Genomic DNA, 22,312 nt, shown 5'->3' with positions numbered 1-22,312 from the left:
AGAAACTCTAACGTAATTTAGTGAGAAAATAACGACTAATATATTTTTATGGAAGACTCGGTTTGGCAATACTTTGGCCTACTTGGAGATAATCTTGGCTACTTGGCGTTGTTTGATGACCATTTTGGCAACAAAATATAGGACTAATATTTAAGGAGTTTAAGAGAATTGTCTAGAAACATGTCGAACGTTCCAGGCTCTTCCTTGTCAAGCCAATATAAATAAGAATGTGATTGCATCCTAACACAAAGCCCAGCATAAGTTTAGTAAATTTCATGACTTGTAAGTAGTACAAGATTACCAAATTTAGATGAATCGGTTAAAACCATAAAGGAACATTTAGTACGTTTAGGAACATTTTAATTTTCAGAACTTAATTTTAGAATTAGTCATTTTATATATCTTTCAAATCCTTGAATATACTTTATTATTGTGTTTTGTTGCGTTGAAGTTTTATATAGTTATTTATGAAATCTTGATATTGTTATTGTGCCATCGAATAAGAAAAATGAAAAAAAAATAATATTGGAAGAGTGAAAAAATATAATCCTACAACAAAACATACAACTGAAAAAAATAAATCAAAAATCAAGTCCCTTTTTTTAAAAGAAAGACAAAGCAAAATATTTCTCTTCTGAAAAGAAAGATAAAGCAAAATATTTCTTTTCTGAAAAGAAAGACAAAAGAACCTTCCCCCTCTACTCTTTCTCGCAGCGATGAAGTCAAGAATCACGCTAGCTCTTAGAAAAAAAATCGCCAAATAGAAAAACGGGTCTCAAACATTTTGATTGGATAATCGCGAACCAAAGAAACGAGTCACATGATAAAGTTTCTGGTTTCCAAATTTAATGCATCGTGAGCAGTCTATCTATATTATAAGTGTGCCACTAAAAATGTGCCAATTTTAGTGTAATCTCTTATTGTAAGCCCCTTCCTCCACAAAAGTCTAAAAATTCACCTTTTTTTAGTGATAGATAAGAACCTAAGATAGTTAAGAACTTTATGAAAAAGAGTGGTTAGAATACTTTCAAATGGTTGAACACTTTTCAAACTGACTAACATGACATTTAACTAAACATTAAACTAATTTTTATGTCATATCTAGTCGCTATTAAGCCATTCCTTGCACCATTTTATAAATGGGTAAAGGTCTCGTGGTCATGGTAACACTATTTATATGAAAAAGATACCCTTAAGGAGTATAAAAACTAACTAACTCCCTGGCATTACAGTCCTTGTTGGACCATGGCCTCACTAACAATTTTTCTCCATAGTCGCCTGTCTCCTGCTCTTTGTTTGCAGTTTCGGACCTTTCGAATCTTAAGGTCTTTCTCCACCTCATCTAACCATCGCTTGGCCGGCCTTCCTCTTTTCTTTTGGCCCTGGCACTGCCCCTTGACTATCTTCTTAGTGTCTCTGTTTTCCTCTCTCTCAAGGTGTCCTAGCCATTGAATTCTCTTTGCTTTTACATAATTGTTTAGTTCTTTTTCGTTAAATAACTTTGTTAGTCTTACAATTTCAAAATTGTATCGCCTTCTCCACAGAACACCCTCTTTGACAGGTCCAAAAATAGTTCTAAGAATTCCTCTTTCCCAGGTAATCAGCATTTTTTTCTTCCTTCTGGGTTGGAGTCCGCGTCTTTGATCCATAGATAATTGTTGGTCTGGTTATAGTTTTATAAACCTGAAGCTTTGTTTTCCTCGTTATTACTTTTGATGTTAGCAATCTCTTAAGTGCAAAATAACTGCGATTTTAAGCATTTAGTCTTCACTTAATCTCTGACATAATATCATTGTTTTCAGTGACAACTGAACCCAAGTACTTAAATTCCCTAACTCTTTCAAATTTTGTCATTTCATCAATTTGTAGTTCCGTGTCCATATCTTTCCCCTTACAATCCATTATCAAGTATTTGGTCTTATCAATATTTATTTCTAAACCAAAAAGACTAGCTTCTTTGGTTAAGTTCTTTGGTTTATCCTAAAGGATATATAAGTGAAAATTTTAGCGATCTCTGACTTTTAGACATGGCCTTAGTAGGCGTGTAATTATAACTGTTTTCTTTCTGTTGGGGCATACATCATTCACAATCTGTTTCAGGCTTACTTTTTGTATTCATGTATTGTACTTTTGTGTACCCTTTAACTACTTTCTTTAATCTCTCAGCATTTTCAGCTGTACTATTTTTCCTTTGCAGAGTTATTCGTCACCAGCTCCAAAGAGAGAGCGCAGTTGCTAGAGAAGGCCTCGAACCTGCTTCATTTGAAATCTTAAATTTAGTCCCTGGAGTGCATACCTCTCGCCGGAAGTGGAAACGTCTCGGAAACGTGACGGGCTCCAGAGTGTCCATGGATGCAGTGGTGTGGCTGAGGGCACCCTTGGGTGGCAGCCAGGTTCCGCGAAGGGTCGGAGGGGCCCTCTCTCGTCCCTATTCCTCGAGTGGCCGTCAACGATTCCGCGTTGTGACAGCTTACTCTCCTCCCTTTGTGAAGCCGGGAACGCGCGTAGAAAATGGTAGTTGTCTCATCGGAGTGCCTTGTCTTCAAGTAGCTACCAGAGAAAAAGAAGAAATTATTGAAATCTTTGCAGATTATTACGCGGCTGGAAGATCTGAAGGTAAATAATCCAACATCTATCAGTCTTGTACGTCTTCTTAATATGATTGCACATGATCTTAATCTGATTGTATACGATAGTAATCTAATTTTATATTATCTTAATATGGTCGCATATGTTCTTAATCTGATTATATATGATCTTAATATAATTGCTTATGATCTTTATCTGATTATATGCAATCGTAATCTGATTGTATATGATCTTAATATGATTACACATGATCTTGTTCTAGTTTTATATGATCTTAATATGATTGCACATGATCTCGATCTGATTGCGTATGGTTTTAATCTGATGGCGTATGAACTAGATACGACTAAAAATGTAGTGATCTTAGTATGACTGCCTGTGATCTTGATCCCTTTATGTAAGAACTTGATCTGAATAATGACTATTTTGACCAGATTAGGAATGATCTTGATCCATTTATGTAGGAACTTGATCTGAATAATGACTATTTTGACCAGATTAGGAATGATCTTGATCCGCTCTGCTTCTAGCTTTGTCCAGAGATCTAGGATTTGAGTTTGACATGTAGGAACTTGATTTGAATAATGACTATTTTGACCAAATAAGGAATGATCTTGATTAATGATCTCTCGATTCATAATCGTTGAATGATTAATTTAAATAGTGATTACTAACAAAATGAGGTGATTAACCTAGTAAAACTCATTTTCAGGAGTACTGTACAACATCACGTGTTGTGCAGGTATTTCGATCGCTCTGCTTCTAGCTTTGTCCAGAGATCTAGGATTTGAGTTTGACATGTACTTAGTAGCAGACGGCTTCTTCGGCACAAACCGGGGATACCGATGGAATGGAATAACTGCTGATCTGATTTCTGGTGCTGCCCATATGACATTCACCGCCTTCAGTATGACCAGTGCCCGGCAAACGGTCATCGATTTTTCCGTCCCTTATTTCCACTCTGGTGTGTCTTGTCTCACCTCGTCCCAATATAGAGTGGTGCCGGTAAGTGACTGGATTATATCGTTTTCTAATTATTAATGAGTTAAGTTATTAAACGGGTGTTTGCAAACAACTATTTGATGGAAATTTAGTGTAAAATCGCGAAGCATCGAAAGTTGGTTGTAATAAAAAATAACTATTAAAATTGTTTTACCGATAAAATAGATATTTTCAGAAGCTGTATTTGGTTACATTACATTGTGAAACAAATTTTTGCTGCAAGTACATGATACTGCCTGAATCCGTTAATGGGATTCCAAATCTGAATATCGTTTTGCTCCTAAAACAACAGATTTTTTTTCAAAAAATCACATTTTTAGTTTATTTTTGGTCGAAATGTACAAGTTTAAAAGTGTAATATATAACAAAGATTCGCATAAATTTTGCGACAAACTTTTACGGGAGTTAGAGCATACTATCAGGACTAAAATTGCATAAAAACCCATGCACGGAAATATTGTCAGGCAAGGGGCGTTCTTCCTTGTTATGACCTACCTCGCGAAGAAACAGTTCATAGCAGGGCAGCACTCCTAACGGCGTATGATGACAGTTGTACGCATAGATTTCTATGCGCAATCTTAATTCTAATGATGTGCCTTAACTTTCCCAGAAATCTTTCGTCACATTTATGCAAACCCCTGCTATATAAAACGCTTTTAAACTTGTACATTTTGACAAAAAATAGACTAAAATAAAAAAAATTTTAAAAAAAACTATAGTTTGGTGAGGGATACCGATATCAGACTTGAAATCAGTGATACAAAAGTATCTCAGATTTGTTAAAAAATCGCATGCATCAAAAAACAAGAAAAAAATTGATCCCCAATGTTTTCTACAATAACTAGAAACAGTACTATAATAAATTTGTATTCTGTTGACCTGATTAAAATCTATTATGGCATTCGTTACAAACAGTGAAATAGTTGATTTTCCATACCCTGATAAAAATCTGAATTTAACAATGCTGTAAGCATTTATCTGGTGATTAAGCAGATACATTTTTTTGCAATTACGTTGTTCCTGATTTTGTCCGGATGCCAAAGAGCAAGTTTTTTTTTTAAACCTATCAATTTCGATTTGGTTTACTGAGTAGTCTAAACCTAATTAACACCTAAAATATTCTGTTATCTTCTTTTCCAGCTATCGGCTTTCCTGGTGCCATTTAGCATACAACTGTGGGTCGCCATTTTCGGCGGACTCACTGCTACAGCCATTGCCGCAGCTATCTACGAATGGCTGAGTCCTTTCGGCCTCAATCCATGGGGTCGCCAGAGAACGAAAAACTTTAGTCTAGCCTCTGCCCTGTGGGTGATGTGGTCGCTTCTTTTTTCGCATTTAGTCGCTTTCAAGGCTCCCAAGTCTTGGCCCAATAAAGTGCTTATCAACATCTGGGGGTGCTTCAGCGTCATCTTCCTTGCGTCATACACTGCGAACATAGCCGCTTTGTTCGCTGGACTCTTCTTTCACTTAAGAGTTGATGACTTCCACGATGTTCAAGTAAGTTCCACTTTTATTTCTCTAAAGGAATCGTAGCTCTTAAAGAAAATACCTGTTGCTTACTTTTGTGAATGTGTTGTTCCATGATTTCTTTTGTGATATCCGTTTGCAGCTTTATAGCTATAAAACGGGAACTGCCAGAGGTAGTGCAGCCGAGTTCTATGTATATAAGGAGAATCCCGAACTGTGGCAGCACATTCAGCAATACGGAGTGGACTCTCTTCAGAAAGGTCTCGAAAAACTCAGGTAAAACTTAAATTTCTTATTAGTATTTGTCGTTAAAATGGAATGAAAAAAAGAAAATAACCAAGGGAAAAGTAGAATATATCCTGAATTTATTATATATATTTTTTTTATTAATACAAACTTGAAAATAAAAAAGAATTTTTGGCTTTGCATTTGATATAAAAAAAAACTGATATGTTTCGAGTGCTCGAAGCGATGCTCCTCGCCAGGACAATACCGCGTGAATAATAACAAGTCAGGAAAATTAACTGAAAAAAAAAAGAAACCTTGATAGCCAAAGGAATGGTGGTAGTCGAAGAAGGTAAGACTAGTGAAATTAGGTCTAGTTTCCACTCTTTATGTAGTAGCAAGGCAGAACTAAGGTTATTTTCTAAAGAATCATTTTGATGATAAGTACCATTCAAAGCTAACTACTGTTTCGCGATTTTTTTTCCTTCATTTCTTATATATGAACCAAAAAGAATTTTATTTTTTAGATTGAACATACTTTTCTTATTTTTCTCTTAAGCATATTTACCTTGATATAGTGCATATTTTTGTTACCTATGTTGTGACGTATCACAAAAATTTTTATGTTTTTCCACCAAATCCTAAGCGATGGAAGAAACTATGGCTTTCATGTCTTCAAGCATCAGAAAATAGATAATTCAATGAAGCAATTCTAACACTTATGTTGTGTTCTTGAGTCTCATTCGTTTTCTTATCATTTCAGGAATAAACAATTGGATATGTTGATAGGTGACACAGCTGTACTTAAATATTTTCAAGGAAATGATCCTGGTTGTAATCTTCATCTACTGGGTTCTATTTTCGATGATGCTTATGCTGTTGGTGTGCAAAAAGGATTTCCTCTAACTGTGAGTTATTTTATTATATGATCTGTGAGTTTCATAACTATGAGTTTTGTTAATCTGGCATTTATGTTTTTGTAATTATTTCAAATTACAAATATTTTATAATAAATATTTATTTCCGTAATTCCTCCTTCCGAAGAGAAAGGTTGTAATCACATTCCCGAACCGTTTTAAAAACGCAGATTTTCGAACACAATACTATAATAGTGACAAAAAATAAAAATACTGACAAAACAGTGCTGTGATAACATTCTGAAAACATAGAAAATATATGTTTGAGACACGTTATAACTGATTTTGGAACACAAATTTATAATAGTGACTAAATAAGTGACAAAATTTTCTCTTTTATAACGATGTCCATGAAATAATATTCCAGACACCGATAAATACTTTTTGCCTACCTAGTGGCCGAGTGGTTAGCGTCCCTGATTGCAGAGCCACTGGTCGCGGGTTCGAATCCTGCTCAGGCATGGATGTTTCTTTCTCTCTGTGTTCTATGTCATTTCTCCTTTATGTGTGAATGTGACCCGCCCTATAAACGGGTTTGTGGTTGTGTGACGTGGGCGACGCTGCTCCACCGCCGTGGCTTCGCCACAGGTGTCCACTGGGTAACGAGAAGAGAGTAGCAGTTTTGGCATTTCTGTGGCCAATGGGACAACTCCCAAGTGCCTGCCATTAAAAAAAAAATAATAAATAAATACTTTTTTCAAAAATCAATTTAGTATATTACTACAATCCTAAAAATAATTATCCACAAACTTTTACCTCAACTTATAACGGAATTAAACAAAAATACAACCATTTTCAAATACTGTCTGATTAGTTTTGCCATCAATAAAGTTCACAGAATAATGCCTTCTTGATAGAATCAAGCATAAGTGTATACGTGAATTTCGTAATATAAACTGAAGTTGCTAAGTAAAATTATTTAAAATAGTTGCAGAAATATATTGCTCCAACATTAACGCTCTTTTCTGACAATTACCTATGATGAGACTCGTCACCTTCATAAGTGGTCAATCTGAGTTAAACTCAATGTACTTTTTTTGTATTTAGCATTCCATCTCGCAGCTGTTGCTCAAGTACAGTGAGTATGGATACGTTGACCAGCTGCAGAAGAAGTGGTATGGACGTGTGCCTTGTTTCGACGACCGTTTACATCGTTTCAACCAACCTGAACCCCTAAGTGTTGAAGCCGTGGCGGGCGTCTTCATCATGCTGCTTGTAGGCGTAGGCGTGGGCGTAGTCATCTTAGCTCTGGAACACATCATCTTCAAATATGCCCTCCCCATCCTCAGGAAAAAGCCCAAAGACTGCTTCTGGAGGAGCCCTAACCTCATGTTCTTCAGTCAGGTCAGTACTAAGCAAACGTGCTACGTAGAATGAAGCAAAAACAATGTGATTGTAAAGCACAAATAAAGGTACTAAAATGGACATACTATGATTTCAGTTCAACAAATTGTTCAATTGTCCCTTACACTTGTTTCTTACTCAAGCTTGTTTTTTTTCCGTACTGGTTAGACCACTTTACTCGTGTTTATTTTTCTATTGCTATTTAGTGTTTTTAAACAGTTGCTTATACAATTGAAACTATGGAATGTCCATATCAGCACCTATATTTGCGCTTTAGCCACGTTTTGTTTAGTTCTACAGTGAGTAGTGTTCAATAATGGATCATAAATCTCTATTAGCCTAGTTGTAGTAGCAGTAAGGAAATTAAGGAGAAAAAGACTGCATTAAAACTGACGTCAGTTACGTGAATTTTCAGTATTAAAAATCAATAAGGAGATTTAGCATAACAATAGCATTAGACGCCAGTCCAGCCAAATGAGCAAGCTCTATAGAGAACTGATATTTCTTCTATTATGTTATAATTTACCTATGTAGTGCATATTTTACCTATGTAGTACATATGTATAGAAATACGTACATACTTATGTATATGTACAGTGAGTTAAAAAACGAACCACCTTGACGGACACCAGGAATAGTTCTTGAGAAATCAAATTATCAGGAACTACTCAACCGATTTTGCTCAAATTTAATGCAAAATTATATTCTTTATTATGATGCAAAAAATTTTATATCTTACAATTCAGTTTTTTTTCGATCATTATTAAATAAATTAATAAATACTTACTGAAAGTTATTATTTGCATGGAATTATATTTCGATAAACAAATTTTATTATGTATAAAAATTTTCCGTTTCGCTTAAAAAGTTCTCGAGATATAGCGAAATGCGCAAAAGGTGAAATTAACATTAATGGTTCCAAACTTTGGAGCATTCTCCAGGCCGAACTATTGGGGCCAAATTTCCTAGATAGCGGCTACCCCCTATACTTTGGGAGTCAGAAATCCAAATCCGTCGAAAAAAGGTATGTTCAGTAGGTTCAGAGAAAATTCGTTTTTGTGCCTGCTTTCGTAACTTAAAATAGTGACTGCACTATTTTTAAAAAGACAATATGTACTTTTTAAAAGACAGCTCAAAATAATCGGGGGTTTTCCACAAGTTTTATTATGTAGTATTGCAAATTACACTACCTTATAATAAACGGACAGCAAGAACAAAATTAAACATGTGAAAAAACTCGCATTGTTTTTTCACATATTTAATTTTGCTCTCTTTCAAAAAGTACAAAAACTACTTAGAAAATTGCTTGAAACTTTTTACGCTTTTAAGATATTTAAATCAAATTTTTTTCTATTAGTTCACTGTAATACGATTCACAGCAAAATAATAAAAATGAGTTTGTAAAAATAATCATATCTCCGTAAATATGTAAGCTAGATTTACGAAATTTTATACATTTGTTGCAAACAACAACCAAAGTAATTTATGCAATTTACAAGCTTATTGCGTGATTTTCTGACGTAGGGTGTTCAAAAACACTTCTTTTCTTTCGCAATTTAGTGTCGGTCCCTTAAACCTTAGAAAGCTTGAAACCTTATGATTAAATAAGAAAAATTGCTTGAATTAAACACCTCATAAATTGCTAAATAATTTTCTTAGTATTTCTTGAGCAACTTAAAAAATGTCAAAAACTAAAAGTGCCTCTTACAATAGTGTTTATTCTATAAGCTGAATAAGAAAAAATGCAGTTGATTGCCTAAGTAAACTTTCAGGTTGACGTTGAATTGTATCAGGTTGAAATATAATCAGATTCAAATTTGCTTTGGTGCTAGCAAGTTCTAACAAATAATTTAAGACTGTTATTAGCATATTAAAATGATATGCTACTATCACTCACTTAATGTCTTACTAATATTGCATTAAATTTTATTTTCAATATGGTTCAACATCTTAAAACTGCAATAACCTCTTAATCTCTCAACCTCTCCTCTCAACCTCTTAAATATGCATAACTTAAGCAGCGTAATGATTAGTAGAATTTAACCATTATTTAAGAGAGCAGCCCTCTCATCAATAACGAATATATTCTAATCATTTTAAAATGCAAATAGATCACTAACCATAAATACGAGTATTTTCACTACTAGTTTAGCTAAAATCCTTTCCATTAATTCTAATGATATTTTCCACTTATGATATTGAAAAATAAGATTGAAATTAAAATTGTGTTCAAAGTTTTATAATTAAAAATTCCATCCATTTACTGTGATTATTTATTTCTTTAAATAAAACTAATGCGTAGTGCTTAGATAAATTAGTTTTCATTTAATATAAGAGTCAAAAATAGGAAAATTACAACAAAAAAAACTATAAACTCCATAGCAACTAGTAATTAAATTAATGTTGTGAACATTTTGTAAAACAAGCTTTCCTCAATCGAAAGTCATTTTACTTTTTCGCATCATTCATTAAATTTTGTCACAATAAAAAGAAAACTATTTATTGATTGAATAAAAGATTTATGATTGAATTCACACTAAGGTTTGCAGATTTTTCACACATAAACGCATACTTCATTTACTGCAATGTATTGGCTGTTGTGACTAATGACTTCCTTGTGGCATAAATTTTAAATAATCTCTAAATGATAAAAAAAAAAGGCGGCATAAATCTTCCTAAGAATCATTTTTATCGAATTTAGTCAAAAAATGGAATTCAATTATTCAAATTCTTTTGCTTAGTACCAACAGGAACTGAACTCTGGAAACCTTTGTCTTTAATTAGAAATGAGTAATGGCGTGGGCTGTAAGTAAAGTTTAAAAGATCACTGCACTATAATTTTTCATTGTAAAAATTATTACTTATTTTTGATAAAAACAAAAAGAAAAAGTTTGCCTCCAGGTAATCATCTGATATACAATTCAAAAATTGGAATACATATCAGCAAAAAATACGCTCAGGAAATTAAATTTTGATATGCGAGATAATTCCTTATTGATTATATTTTATTTTATAACCATCATTGAATAGCCGACCTAATCTTAAGCGTACGAGTCTACCAATGCTCAACTCCGTAGTCTTGTAATTTTGAACCCAATCCAGAAGACAAGGGAACTCCTGAAGCAAATAGTGTGAGAAATTTGTCCTCGTGGTGGACTTTTTGATAGAACTAATTCGCATTTGCGTTATATGTAGAGGAAAATCACGAAAAATTCCCACGATTATCCTGACCTCAAAGGGACTCTTACCCATGATCCGTCTACCACTGAGGATATTTTACTTCAGCTCTGAGGTCGGTGCTAGCCGGGTACGGAACTCGTATTGGCCAGCCGTCGCTGGGATTTGAACCTGGGGCACTTTATTGGGAGGCAAGAGCTCTATTTCCTGCTTATTAGAGCTCTGCATTATGAACTACTGAAAATTTTTTCATAATATATTTTTTTGGCTGCCATATTGATAATTAAAGAATATACAAGAAAAGAAATCTTCCCGGTGCGAAATTTAGTTTGTCAGAACTAATTAAATAAAGTGGTACTTAAAAACACCACTTTAATTAATTAGTTTAAAGTGATTGCTACTTATATGTACCGTCAGTAGATAAAAGGTTAAGTTTAATCAAATGGATAATATATAGTTTATCTTGAAACAGTGATTCATTTGTAAAAAACAAAATGCAATGTGATTAAAACAGTGACAATAATGTTGCATTTTTGTATCAATTTGATAAAAAATGCTTACACACGATAGTAATTTTGACTTTATCTCCCTAACTGTATATTTTCCAGAAAGTTGATTTTAACATAATTCACACCTTTTAAATCATTTTCTGTATATTAACATCTACAGAAAGTAACGCAAAGTTCGAAAGTAAGGTTGCTTTATTACATTTAAAATAAATTTGAAACCAACAAAAACATTCTTGTGTGAATTGAGAAAAAAATTGGCGATGTTTTTAATATAAAAACATAATTTTTAATGGCAACAACCACCATACCCTAAATATTCACGTATCATTATTATTACATACCAGAAAATATTTTTATACAAAAATGCAACTTAATTGGCAAGTAAGACCTGAGTTACGTTCTTTGTAAGTTGCAGCCTTCATAATTGCTAAGACAAACTAATAATTATCTAGGCTAACAAAATTTCAATCCTCATCCTCCTGAGATTCGAAGCAGAAAATATGATTATTACTATGTAGTTTAGAAGAAAATTAACTCATGTAATACAATTTATTTTTTAATTAATTAAACTTAATGAACTTTTTATGATTAATTTTAGTTATTACAGAAAAAGTAATACATTTTAATGCTTAGTATTCTTTGCATGTTGTAAGATATAGTTATAGTGTATATTTTTATATTTTGGTTATGAAATTAAACACACTAGACTCAAATAAAACTATATTTATATGTCATAAAACTTTTCAAATAAATTAAAGAATCGAATCTTTTTTTATAATTTTATATTGTTGTTAGAATTTGTAACGAATGACGGTAAATACAATTAAATTTTTAAGTTGCAATCATACAAACAAAAATTAAATCGCAAAATATTATTTAATTGATAAAAATGAGCTAAAGGTTCCCCAATACATTGAACGTAGTGTATTTGATAAATGATAGGAGTTTAAGAAAATAATAAGAGGAGATAAAATTAATATTGAGATAAATTAATACTATACATTGTCTATTATCTCTGATTAGATACATAAATACAAATGCTTATATTCCATGATAGAGAAACGTATAAGTGTAAAATTGAAAACAAAATAAAACTTATAAATTCAAAATGTTGTAACTTATTATGTTAGAAGACACGATTGAAATAAATTATATAAAATCTTATCCAAAACATTAAAGTGCATTTTTATTTAATAAACTAATTTCTTTTATATCACATTCGTCTACTTCATCTATACGACTTTTAAGATCTCTGTCATCCTTATTTTATTTTATAATCTTACCAGAATTAGACAATTCATATAGCTTATGTGCAGATCTCATTGTTCATAGTTTCATATTTTTGAACCTAACCCAAAAGACAAAGAAATTCGAAAGGTCTTTGTCAAGCTATGATATCACTCGCATCAGGAGGTAGGTGAGCTTTTTCAAAATGTTTTTAATGCCTGAGGTGAAAAACTCTCACGGTTAGGCTGATTTCAAGGTGGTTCTAACACATGAGCCATATGGAACTGATACTTTGTCAAGCACTTTTGTCTACGAAAAATGGCAACAATAAGCAAATCAAGCAGACACCGTCGTAATTTGAACCACGTAACTTATAATAAGAATGTTTTAAGCTGTATTATAGGTGTTTATAAATTTTGAAATATTCTCGTCGCTACATAGAAAATTATAAAAGGTAATCTTTATATAATTAACAAAGGATTAAATTTATAACATCAGTATTAATTTAAAAAACCGAGAATTATATTACATACATATACATTAACCTCTCCAGATTTTAACAAAAAGCAACAAAAAGATTTGCTCTTACAGAGTTCAAAAAATATGAGAAATGAGTATGTTGAGGAAAAAGAGCGATTAAATTAATTTAGTGCCAATGGGGAAACAAATCAAGTGGATACATACTTTCACGAAAGAAAAAAAATGCTAAGAGTTAACTTAATTTGGTAGCAGTTCTGGTAAGAATAATTTTTCTTAGAATTTAATAGAAGTTAGAATGTATATTTAATTAGTTAAAATTTCTTTAAAAATTAATGAGGTAGAAAAAAAAATTTCTAAGTAGAACCCAAAACAGTAAAATTCGGTTTGAGGTGTATTTGTATCGCATTTAAACGAGAGACTATGTATTAACTATGCTATTAACAACAGATATAAAAAAGTAAAGATAGAGGCTTTCCAGTTTTAGATTAGCAATTAGAAGTTAAAAGAGTTAGAAGTTTAAATTAGAAGTTAAAGCATTAATTAAGTTACGTCTCAAATAATATGATCAAAGATGATGTCAAAACAATTAATACTTTCCTGGGATTTGGTGAAAATTTTAATTGAGTATAAATCGAAATGAGATTCAAACTCTAAAAAAAGTCCGGAGTCGAAGTTAGATTAGACTACTTAAACTACTAACTCTCTCTAATTAACTAGAGCTCTAATCAACATAACGTGCTCGTAAAATCTCTGCAGTTGAAAAGACTGAGGAGTACCATGGGTATGATCTCTGAGGAGTACCATGGGTATAGGGAGCTGGAGAAAACTTCCTTCCCTTTCTATATTGAGGAAGTAGCAAAGTGGTGCTGTCAATTTATCCTTAGAATTCTGACTAGCTAAGACATACTTTCACTCTTGCGGTGCTCTCTTGTCAAAAAAAGACGCACTTTCCGGAATTATTTTGCAAAGAAACAAAAGCTGGCTGGCTTTGCAAACAACAAATTCATGAACAAAATTAAAAGATGTACACCGACACAATTAATACAGCTTAAATATTTTCATTTTTTTTATTCAATTATTGCTCTTCCCGGTTGCTTTACGTTGTTAAATTAAGCAAATTACTAATTTTTAATACTTTTTTTTTCTTGTTGAAAATTTTAAATGATTTTTAGGATCGGGGGTAAAATAGCTCCTTTTACCTTCTAGCCATTGTCCGAATTTCAGAACCCTAGCACAAATGACTTTAGAGTTATAAGAGATTCAACATAGGGGACAAAAAGAGTACTCAGGTAACACTAAAACAGTTAAAAAATGTTAAGAAAAATTCAAATTTATAATTTTTTTATACAATAATCGAAATTAAAAAAATTAAGCGTAAGAATTAAGCTTAATTGAAATTTTTTAAATACTCTTTTTATTGCATTTATGAGTTAATTTTCTTCTGAACTATTCACTTCAAAATAAAAATAACGTTCTTTTCCATAATTTCAAATTCAGTTTTTGACATACGCTTGTCAACGTTTGTTATACGTTTTGTCAAGTACGTTAAAGAAAGTTTCTTGCAACAAAAAAAAGGTTTTTATCACACGTTAAAAAAAGGTTTTTTAAATAAAATCTCATTTTAAAAAAAAAGTTTTTTTATCCTATATTTTTTACAATCAAACTTTTTTACAATATTTTTTACAATCAAACCTTTACAATCAATCAATATCATGCAGACAAAAATACACAATTTTTTGAATTCTTAAAGACATTTCAAAAAGAAGCTCATGGCTGTGACATTATTGCTTACTTATTTCAGTTTGTTCACGTAAGAAATGTCTTTCGCATTTATAAAATGAAGTTGCAATAAAATTTGACCTGACAATAAGAAAAACCCATTAAGAGAACAAAATCGAGAGACGTTGATGATTTTAATCGAATACAAATGTTCCGAATCAGTAAAAAATACATGTAGTAAAAGCTTTTTCTTCCTTTGTGATGTTTTTATCTATCTCTTGAACCTCTCTAGCCTTAAGCAAGATATCTGGTTTATTGAAAAGTTATAAAAGAAAACATCCCTTTTCCCAGAAAAAAACGGGAACGTATTGTTCTCTATCTGGATCTTGTCACGTGATATTTTTTATCTCTCTCCTTTTTTTCATTTCGTTTCAAGTAAAATAAAAATATTTTCGTAAAAAGAAATATGTTCCTTATACAAAAATACGTGTTATTATAATGTTCTCAAAACAATCAATGATGAATATTTTTAATAAGCAGGACAAAGACAAAATTATTAGGAATATGATACGTTTTCTAATTGCTTGTTTTTATTAGGAAAAAAAATAGTTTCAAAAACAAGACGGAGGAGCTGCATTCATCTAATTACAGCTGGAGTTATGCATTTTTCTATGTTTACAGGACAAAAAGTCAACATAAACGTAGTTTTTCCCAAGTACTAAACCGCATCAGATGAAAATTGAAAATTCATCTCTCAACATCCGATAAGCGATTATGATTTGGATAATGCCAAAATTCTTTCCACTCCTGTCACATCAGCTCATCTTGATACCCTGGAATCTTGTTTCATTCATATGAATGTCGATTCCCTTGCTAACGACACAAGTTCCCCATTGCGCATGGAAATGCATTTTGCCCTTATTTGCCTCTTTCGGCCTCAGCGATTTTTCAAGTTTTTTTTATCACCAATAGTTATTTTTCTCTTTCTGTTTCACTCTCGGCTACCACTGTTTTTAGTTTCGTTTTTCACTTTCATTTCTTTGTCATTTTTCCTTGGAAACTTATCAAGTTCTATTTCACAAATCATTTTTGTTTTCTTCATTCACGTCTGTCGAATCTTGAGAATGAGAGCTTATTTATGAGCGCTCGAATACTCTTGTAACTATCTTCACATTTTTTGAAACCAATGAAGATTATAATCAAGTTTATATTTCCACGTCAGTTTATCGGGATTATTCATTTAGAATCATTTGCATTTGTTTCATGTAAGAAATCGAAGACTGCTTTATTAGAATAAAAAATAATAACAAAGTAAGTCGGAACAATAATTGTCTTTAATATGTTTTAACGATCAGCTTGAATTTCATTGCGATCATTCCTCAGGTAGAATTGAAGGAGTTTTGGTTTTGCTACATATTTATAGATCCACATTTTACAATCAGATATCTGTGAAGCATATTTGTAAAAAAAAGCAAATCATTTCAGTACTATAGATTTGCAATAGTATTTGCTTGTAATTTAATTGAATCTTGATTGTACTAAAATATATAAATTTAGAGGGTTAGACATCGAAGAATGCTTTACAATCATTTTATAAGAAGTGTGTACAGAACTTGAGTTTTATACTTAATTTAACAAAAACGATGGGACAATTTGGTAAGTTAGCGCTACTTCATTCAAATTTTGCAAAAGCGGAAAATAATATTTCACGAGAGTGTTTGAAACATTTTTTTTTCAAACCATAAACCTTCAATATTTTTCTTTTCCTACTCACCAGACTGTTTGGTTTAGAAATTTTAATAAAATAGACTTTTCTAAATTCAGTTGCTGTCGAAATTCTTCGCCAAGCATAACTCAAAAAAAAAAAATCTAACTTGTAGAATTTTAAGGTAGACTAAGTTTTGAAATGTTCACTGCGCATATAAAGTTTGAAGGCTTCAAGAGCTTAAGGTTTTAATATTAACTAAAAAAAAAAAGAAAAAATTCCGGTACCCACTGCAACTAGCCACCGTAGATATGAACTAAAGATTTGCAGTATAAATAAGCTTAAATTGCATTTTAATTTTGATCAAAGATTGATTTAAAATAAGCAAAAATAAAATAAAAAGTCTTTAAAAATATTTTGAAATTTTGTTTGTTTAGAGTAAAATTTAATCGAAATTTTAATATTATAATTGCGTTTTTAAATTGATGTTTTGGTTGTATCGGTTATTTTATTAATGGAAATGCAACTGTGCTGAATTTCGTAAAACAATTTACAATTCCAACATTTAAAAAGAATTCAGGCCCCTCTGAGTTTCCCCAGATGGGAAGAAAAAAAGATAAAAAGGGTGCATCATTTAAAAGAAATTGGGGCCCTGCTGAGTTTCCCCAGATGGGAAGAAAAAAAGATAAAAAAGGGTGCATCATTTAGAAAGAATTGGGGTCCTGCTGAGTTTCCCCAGATGGGAAGAAAAAAAATAAAAAGGGTGCATCATTTAGAAAGAATTGGGGTCCTGCTGAGTTTCCCAAGATGGGAAGAAAAAAAGATAAAAAGGGCGCATCATTTAAAATGAATTGGGGCCCTGCTGAGTTTCCCCAGATGGGAAGAAAAAAGATAAAAAGGGTGCATCATTTAAAAAGAATTGGGGCCCCTCTGAGTTTCCCCAGATGGGAAGAAAAAAAGATAAAAAGGGTGCATCATTTAGAAAGAATTGGGGTCCTGCTGAGTTTCCCCAGATGGGAAGAAAAAAAGATTAAAAGGGTGCATCATTTAGAAAGAATTGGGGTCCTGCTGAGTTTCCCAAGATGGGAAGAAAAAAAGATAAAAAGGGTGCATCATTTAAAAGGAATTGGGGCCCTGCTGAGTTTCCCCAGATGGGAAGAAAAAAAGATAAAAAGGGTGCATCATTTAGAAAGAATTGGGGTCCTGCTGAGTTTCCCCAGATGGGAAGAAAAAAAGATAAAAAGGGTGCATCATTCAAAAGGAATTGGGGCCCTGCTGAGTTTCCCAAGATGGGAAGAAAAAAAGATAGAAAGGGTGCATCATTTAGAAAGAATTGGGGTCCTGCTGAGTTTCCCAAGATGGGAAGAAAAAAAGATAAAAAGGGTGCATCATTCAAAAAGAATTGGGGCCCTCCTGAGTTTCCCAAGATGGGAAGAAAAAAAGATAGAAAGGGTGCATCATTTAGAAAGAATTGGGGTCCTGCTGAGTTTCCCCAGATGGGAAGAAAAAAAGATAAAAAAGGGTGCATCATTTAAAAAGAATTGGGGCCCTGCTGAGTTTCCCCAGATGGGAAGAAAAAAAGATAAAAAAGGGTGCATCATTTAAAAAGAATTGGGGTCCTGCTGAGTTTCCCAAGATGGGAAGAAAAAAAGATAAAAAGGGCGCATCATTTAAAATGAATTGGGGCCCTGCTGAGTTTCCCCACATGGGAAGAAAAAAGATAAAAAGGGTGCATCATTTAAAAAGAATTGGGGCCCCTCTGAGTTTCCCCAGATGGGAAGAAAAAAAGATAAAAAGGGTGCATCATTTAAAAAGAATTGGGGCCCCTCTGAGTTTCCCCAGATGGGAAGAAAAAAAGATAAAAAGGGTGCATCATTTAGAAAGAATTGGGGTCCTGCTGAGTTTCCCCAGATGGGAAGAAAAAAAGATAAAAAGGGTGCATCATTCAAAAAGAATTGGGGCCCTGCTGAGTTTCCCCAGATGGGAAGAAAAAAAGATAAAAAGGGTGCATCATTTAGAAAGAATTGGGGTCCTGCTGAGTTTCCCAAGATGGGAAGAAAAAAAGATAAAAAGGGTGCATCATTCAAAAAGAATTGGGGCCCTGCTGAGTTTCCCCAGATGGGAAGAAAAAAAGATAAAAAGGGTGCATCATTTAGAAAGAATTGGGGTCCTGCTGAGTTTCCCCAGATGGGAAGAAAAAAAGATAAAAAGGGTGCATCATTCAAAAAGAATTGGGGCCCTGCTGAGTTTTCCAAGATGGGAAGAAAAAAAGATAAAAAGGGTGCATCATTTAAAAAGAATTGGGGCCCTGCTGAGTTTCCCAAGATGGGAAGAAAAAAAGATAGAAAGGGTGCATCATTTAGAAAGAATTGGGGTCCTGCTGAGTTTCCCAAGATGGGAAGAAAAAAAGATAAAAAGGGTGCATCATTTAAAAGGAATTGGGGCCCTGCTGAGTTTCCCCAGATGGGAAGAAAAAAAGATAAAAAGGGTGCATCATTTAGAAAGAATTGGGGTCCTGCTGAGTTTCCCCAGATGGGAAGAAAAAAAGATAAAAAGGGTGCATCATTCAAAAAGAATTGGGGCCCTGCTGAGTTTCTCAAGATGGGAAGAAAAAAAGATAGAAAGGGTGCATCATTTAGAAAGAATTGGGGCCCCTCTGAGTTTCCCCAGATGGGAAGAAAAAAAGATAAAAAGGGTGCATCATTTAGAAAGAATTGGGGTCCTGCTGAGTTTCCCCAGATGGGAAGAAAAAAAGATAAAAAGGGTGCATCATTCAAAAAGAATTGGGGCCCTCCTGAGTTTCCCAAGATGGGAAGAAAAAAAGATAGAAAGGGTGCATCATTTAGAAAGAATTGGGGCCCCTCTGAGTTTCCCCAGATGGGAAGAAAAAAAGATAAAAAGGGTGCATCATTTAGAAAGAATTGGGGTCCTGCTGAGTTTCCCCAGATGGGAAGAAAAAAAGATAAAAAGGGTGCATCATTTAGAAAGAATTGGGGTCCTGCTGAGTTTCCCAAGATGGGAAGAAAAAAAGATAAAAAGGGTGCATCATTCAAAAAGAATTGGGGTCCTGCTGAGTTTCCCCAGATGGGAAGAAAAAAAGATAAAAAGGGTGCATCATTCAAAAAGAATTGGGGCCCTGCTGAGTTTTCCAAGATGGGAAGAAAAAAAGATAAAAAGGGTGCATCATTCAAAAAGAATTGGGGCCCTGCTGAGTTTCCCAAGATGGGAAGAAAAAAAGATAGAAAGGGTGCATCATTTAGAAAGAATTGGGGTCCTGCTGAGTTTCCCAAGATGGGAAGAAAAAAAGATAAAAAGGGTGCATCATTTAAAAGGAATTGGGGCCCTGCTGAGTTTCCCCAGATGGGAAGAAAAAAAGATAAAAAGGGTGCATCATTTAGAAAGAATTGGGGTCCTGCTGAGTTTCCCAAGATGGGAAGAAAAAAAGATAAAAAGGTTGCATCGTTTAAAAAGAATTAGGGCCCCTCTGAGTTCCCCTAGATTGGAAGAAAAAAAAGATATAAAGGGTGCATCATTTAAAAAGAATGCTGAGTTTTCCCCAGATGGGAAGAAAAAAGGATAAAAAGGGTGCATCATTTAAAAAGAATGCTGACTTTCCCCAGATGGGAAGAAAAAAAGATAAAAAGGGTGCTTGTATTAATCATTATCTGTTGGCATATTTTGCCAATTGACTACTCGAAATCTTTACTTTTAGAACATAAATAGATTCTACAAAAGAAACTTAATAAAGTGGTTCATATATAAAATTGAATATTAAAAAAAGTGTCTAGCAATTTTTAAATTTGTTTATAATAACATGGCTACACGCTACACGTTACTGATGACAGTTTAGAAACTAATTTTACAGATATGTGCCACAAGGCTAATATTTTTTGGCTATAGCATCTACGCATATCATGACGTGAAAATGACGATTTTTAATTGTGGAGCTAAGATATCTTTAAAACATTACCAAAAACTAGAATTTGTTAATGAAAGTATGACTACATGTTATTATGTACAACTTAGAAATTAATTTTATAATTTGCACCGCAAATTTCGGACAAATATTTTGGACATAAATTATTTCTGCTAACTTCATTCTGTAAAGTAATGTTTTTAATTAATTTCTTTTTTTTTTTCTTTTTTTTTTGCATTGGCATTTGAAACTCAATTTTATAAAAATAAGACTAAATGTTAAGTTTAGAATTACTTTTAAAAAGAATTACCACAGAAAAAAAAATATGATATAAATAGTTTCGAAAACTATAAAAAGGCTCTTTTTAGTTTAAAGTTGAACTACAATGCTTTTCTAGCTTTCCCAATAGATTTATGAAAATATGATTCTACATCATTCAATGCATCATAATACAGTGCAGAAAAAAATTAACGACTTTGAATAATTTTTGATATAATGATCGATACTTCACTTTCCAGGACTCAATCTTGATGATTTGAGGGATTGACATCAAATATTACAATAAATTAGTGCAGACGATAATTTAAGTTACGAAACTAGACTCGAAAATTGTACTTTCTCTGAATAAACATACCTTTTTTCGATGGATTCGGATTTCTGATCCCCAAAATATAAGGGGTAGTCACAATTTGGGAAACGTCCCAATTATTTGGTCCGAAGAGTGGTCCAAAGTTTAGATCCCTTAAAGTGAATTTTACTTTTTTGCGCATTTCGCTATATGTCAAGAACGTTTTAAGCGATTTGAAAAAATTTTGCACACAATTATAAAATTTTATCAAAAAAATAATTAATTACAAGCCGAAAATAGCTTTTAGTAAACATTTATTACTTTATTTAATAATGATCGAAAAAAGATTGAAAGAACTTTAATTATTACAACATATTAAAGAATATAACTTTGCATGGCAAAATGTGAACTTAATCGGTCTCATAGTTTCTGAGAAATCGAATTTTAAAAAAGTCGCATATTTTATATTCGACTTCGACCGAATATTCGACCGACTTTTCCTGGCACTTGCAGTGGAAAAAAACAGCTATGCAAATACTTTCTGCTTAAAACTCTTTCTGCAAATGTCGTTGCATTACCTTACAAGCAATAATTACAAAAAAAGTCTGAGACATACAATATGCCAAAAAAAGAAGATCACTTTGAATAACTTCTGTAATGTGATTCAATCTTAATGGTACGATGGTTTAATCTTAAATATGTTATTTAATTAGTGCAGGTTATATTTTAAGTTTTGGAATCAGACAAAAGATTTATTTTTCTAAATAAACATAGCTTTTTCCTTTCATGGATTTGAATTCTTGGAGGTCAGAAACATAGGGTGTAGGCTCAAAACATAGGGGCAATATGCAAAATAAAGTCCCTAATTGTTTAGGCAAGAGAACTGTCGAACGTTTGGACTCTCTAATGTTTCGATTTTTGCGTATTTCATTGTATCTCGAAGAAATTTTTAACATTTCAAAATCTTTTGGAAATAAATTATAAAATTCTTCTATTCAAAATAATCCCTCATTTTTAATAATTATTTATTATTTTTTATTATTCCATTTCATACAGTTCGAAACATTTTGCATTTCAAGCTGTATAAAATTTTAAATCATTTTAAAATTTGAAGGAAATCAGTCGAAAATTTCTTGAGAAACCAAATATTAAACATACTACATTTTAAGGTAAGGCACTCAAACCATTCAAATTAAGTCTTGATACATAAAAATCCGATCATTAGAACAAAAGTTATTCACTATTTCTTGAGCACTATATTACATTACAGCGAGGGAATGAGAAATGTTGTTGTTAAATTACTCTATTCATACATAAATCAATTTGGAAAAACGACTTTATTGAGTTAACGCCTATTAATTTTAAATAAATGTTTATAATTATTATCTTAATTCGTGGCAATAAAAGCTATCTTATACATCATAATATTTAATGCAATAGATATCTTCGCAAGTCCACCGTTATAAG

The 22,312-nt window shown here is 32.6% G+C and overlaps 1 protein-coding gene across 1 annotated transcript in view; it reads left to right on the top strand.

Moving 5' to 3' along the window:
* The window catches only part of LOC107439866 (glutamate receptor ionotropic, NMDA 3A-like), a 310,237-nt gene that overhangs the window by 268,761 nt on the left and 19,164 nt on the right, over positions 1 to 22,312 (top strand). The window contains exons 5-10 of the mRNA XM_087157671.1: positions 2,198 to 2,616; positions 3,302 to 3,594; positions 4,732 to 5,088; positions 5,201 to 5,334; positions 6,047 to 6,191; positions 7,248 to 7,544. Of these exons, the coding sequence (XP_087013797.1) occupies positions 2,198 to 2,616; positions 3,302 to 3,594; positions 4,732 to 5,088; positions 5,201 to 5,334; positions 6,047 to 6,191; positions 7,248 to 7,544 (1,645 nt within the window). The remainder of the gene's footprint in view (positions 1 to 2,197; positions 2,617 to 3,301; positions 3,595 to 4,731; positions 5,089 to 5,200; positions 5,335 to 6,046; positions 6,192 to 7,247; positions 7,545 to 22,312) is intronic.

The sequence above is a fragment of the Parasteatoda tepidariorum genome, chromosome 2, assembly GCF_982258835.1.
Source record: "Parasteatoda tepidariorum strain Cologne lab strain chromosome 2, Ptep-v5.0, whole genome shotgun sequence".
Classification (NCBI taxonomy): Eukaryota; Metazoa; Arthropoda; class Arachnida; order Araneae; family Theridiidae; genus Parasteatoda; species Parasteatoda tepidariorum.
This window is presented reverse-complemented; position numbering and strand designations above follow the sequence as displayed.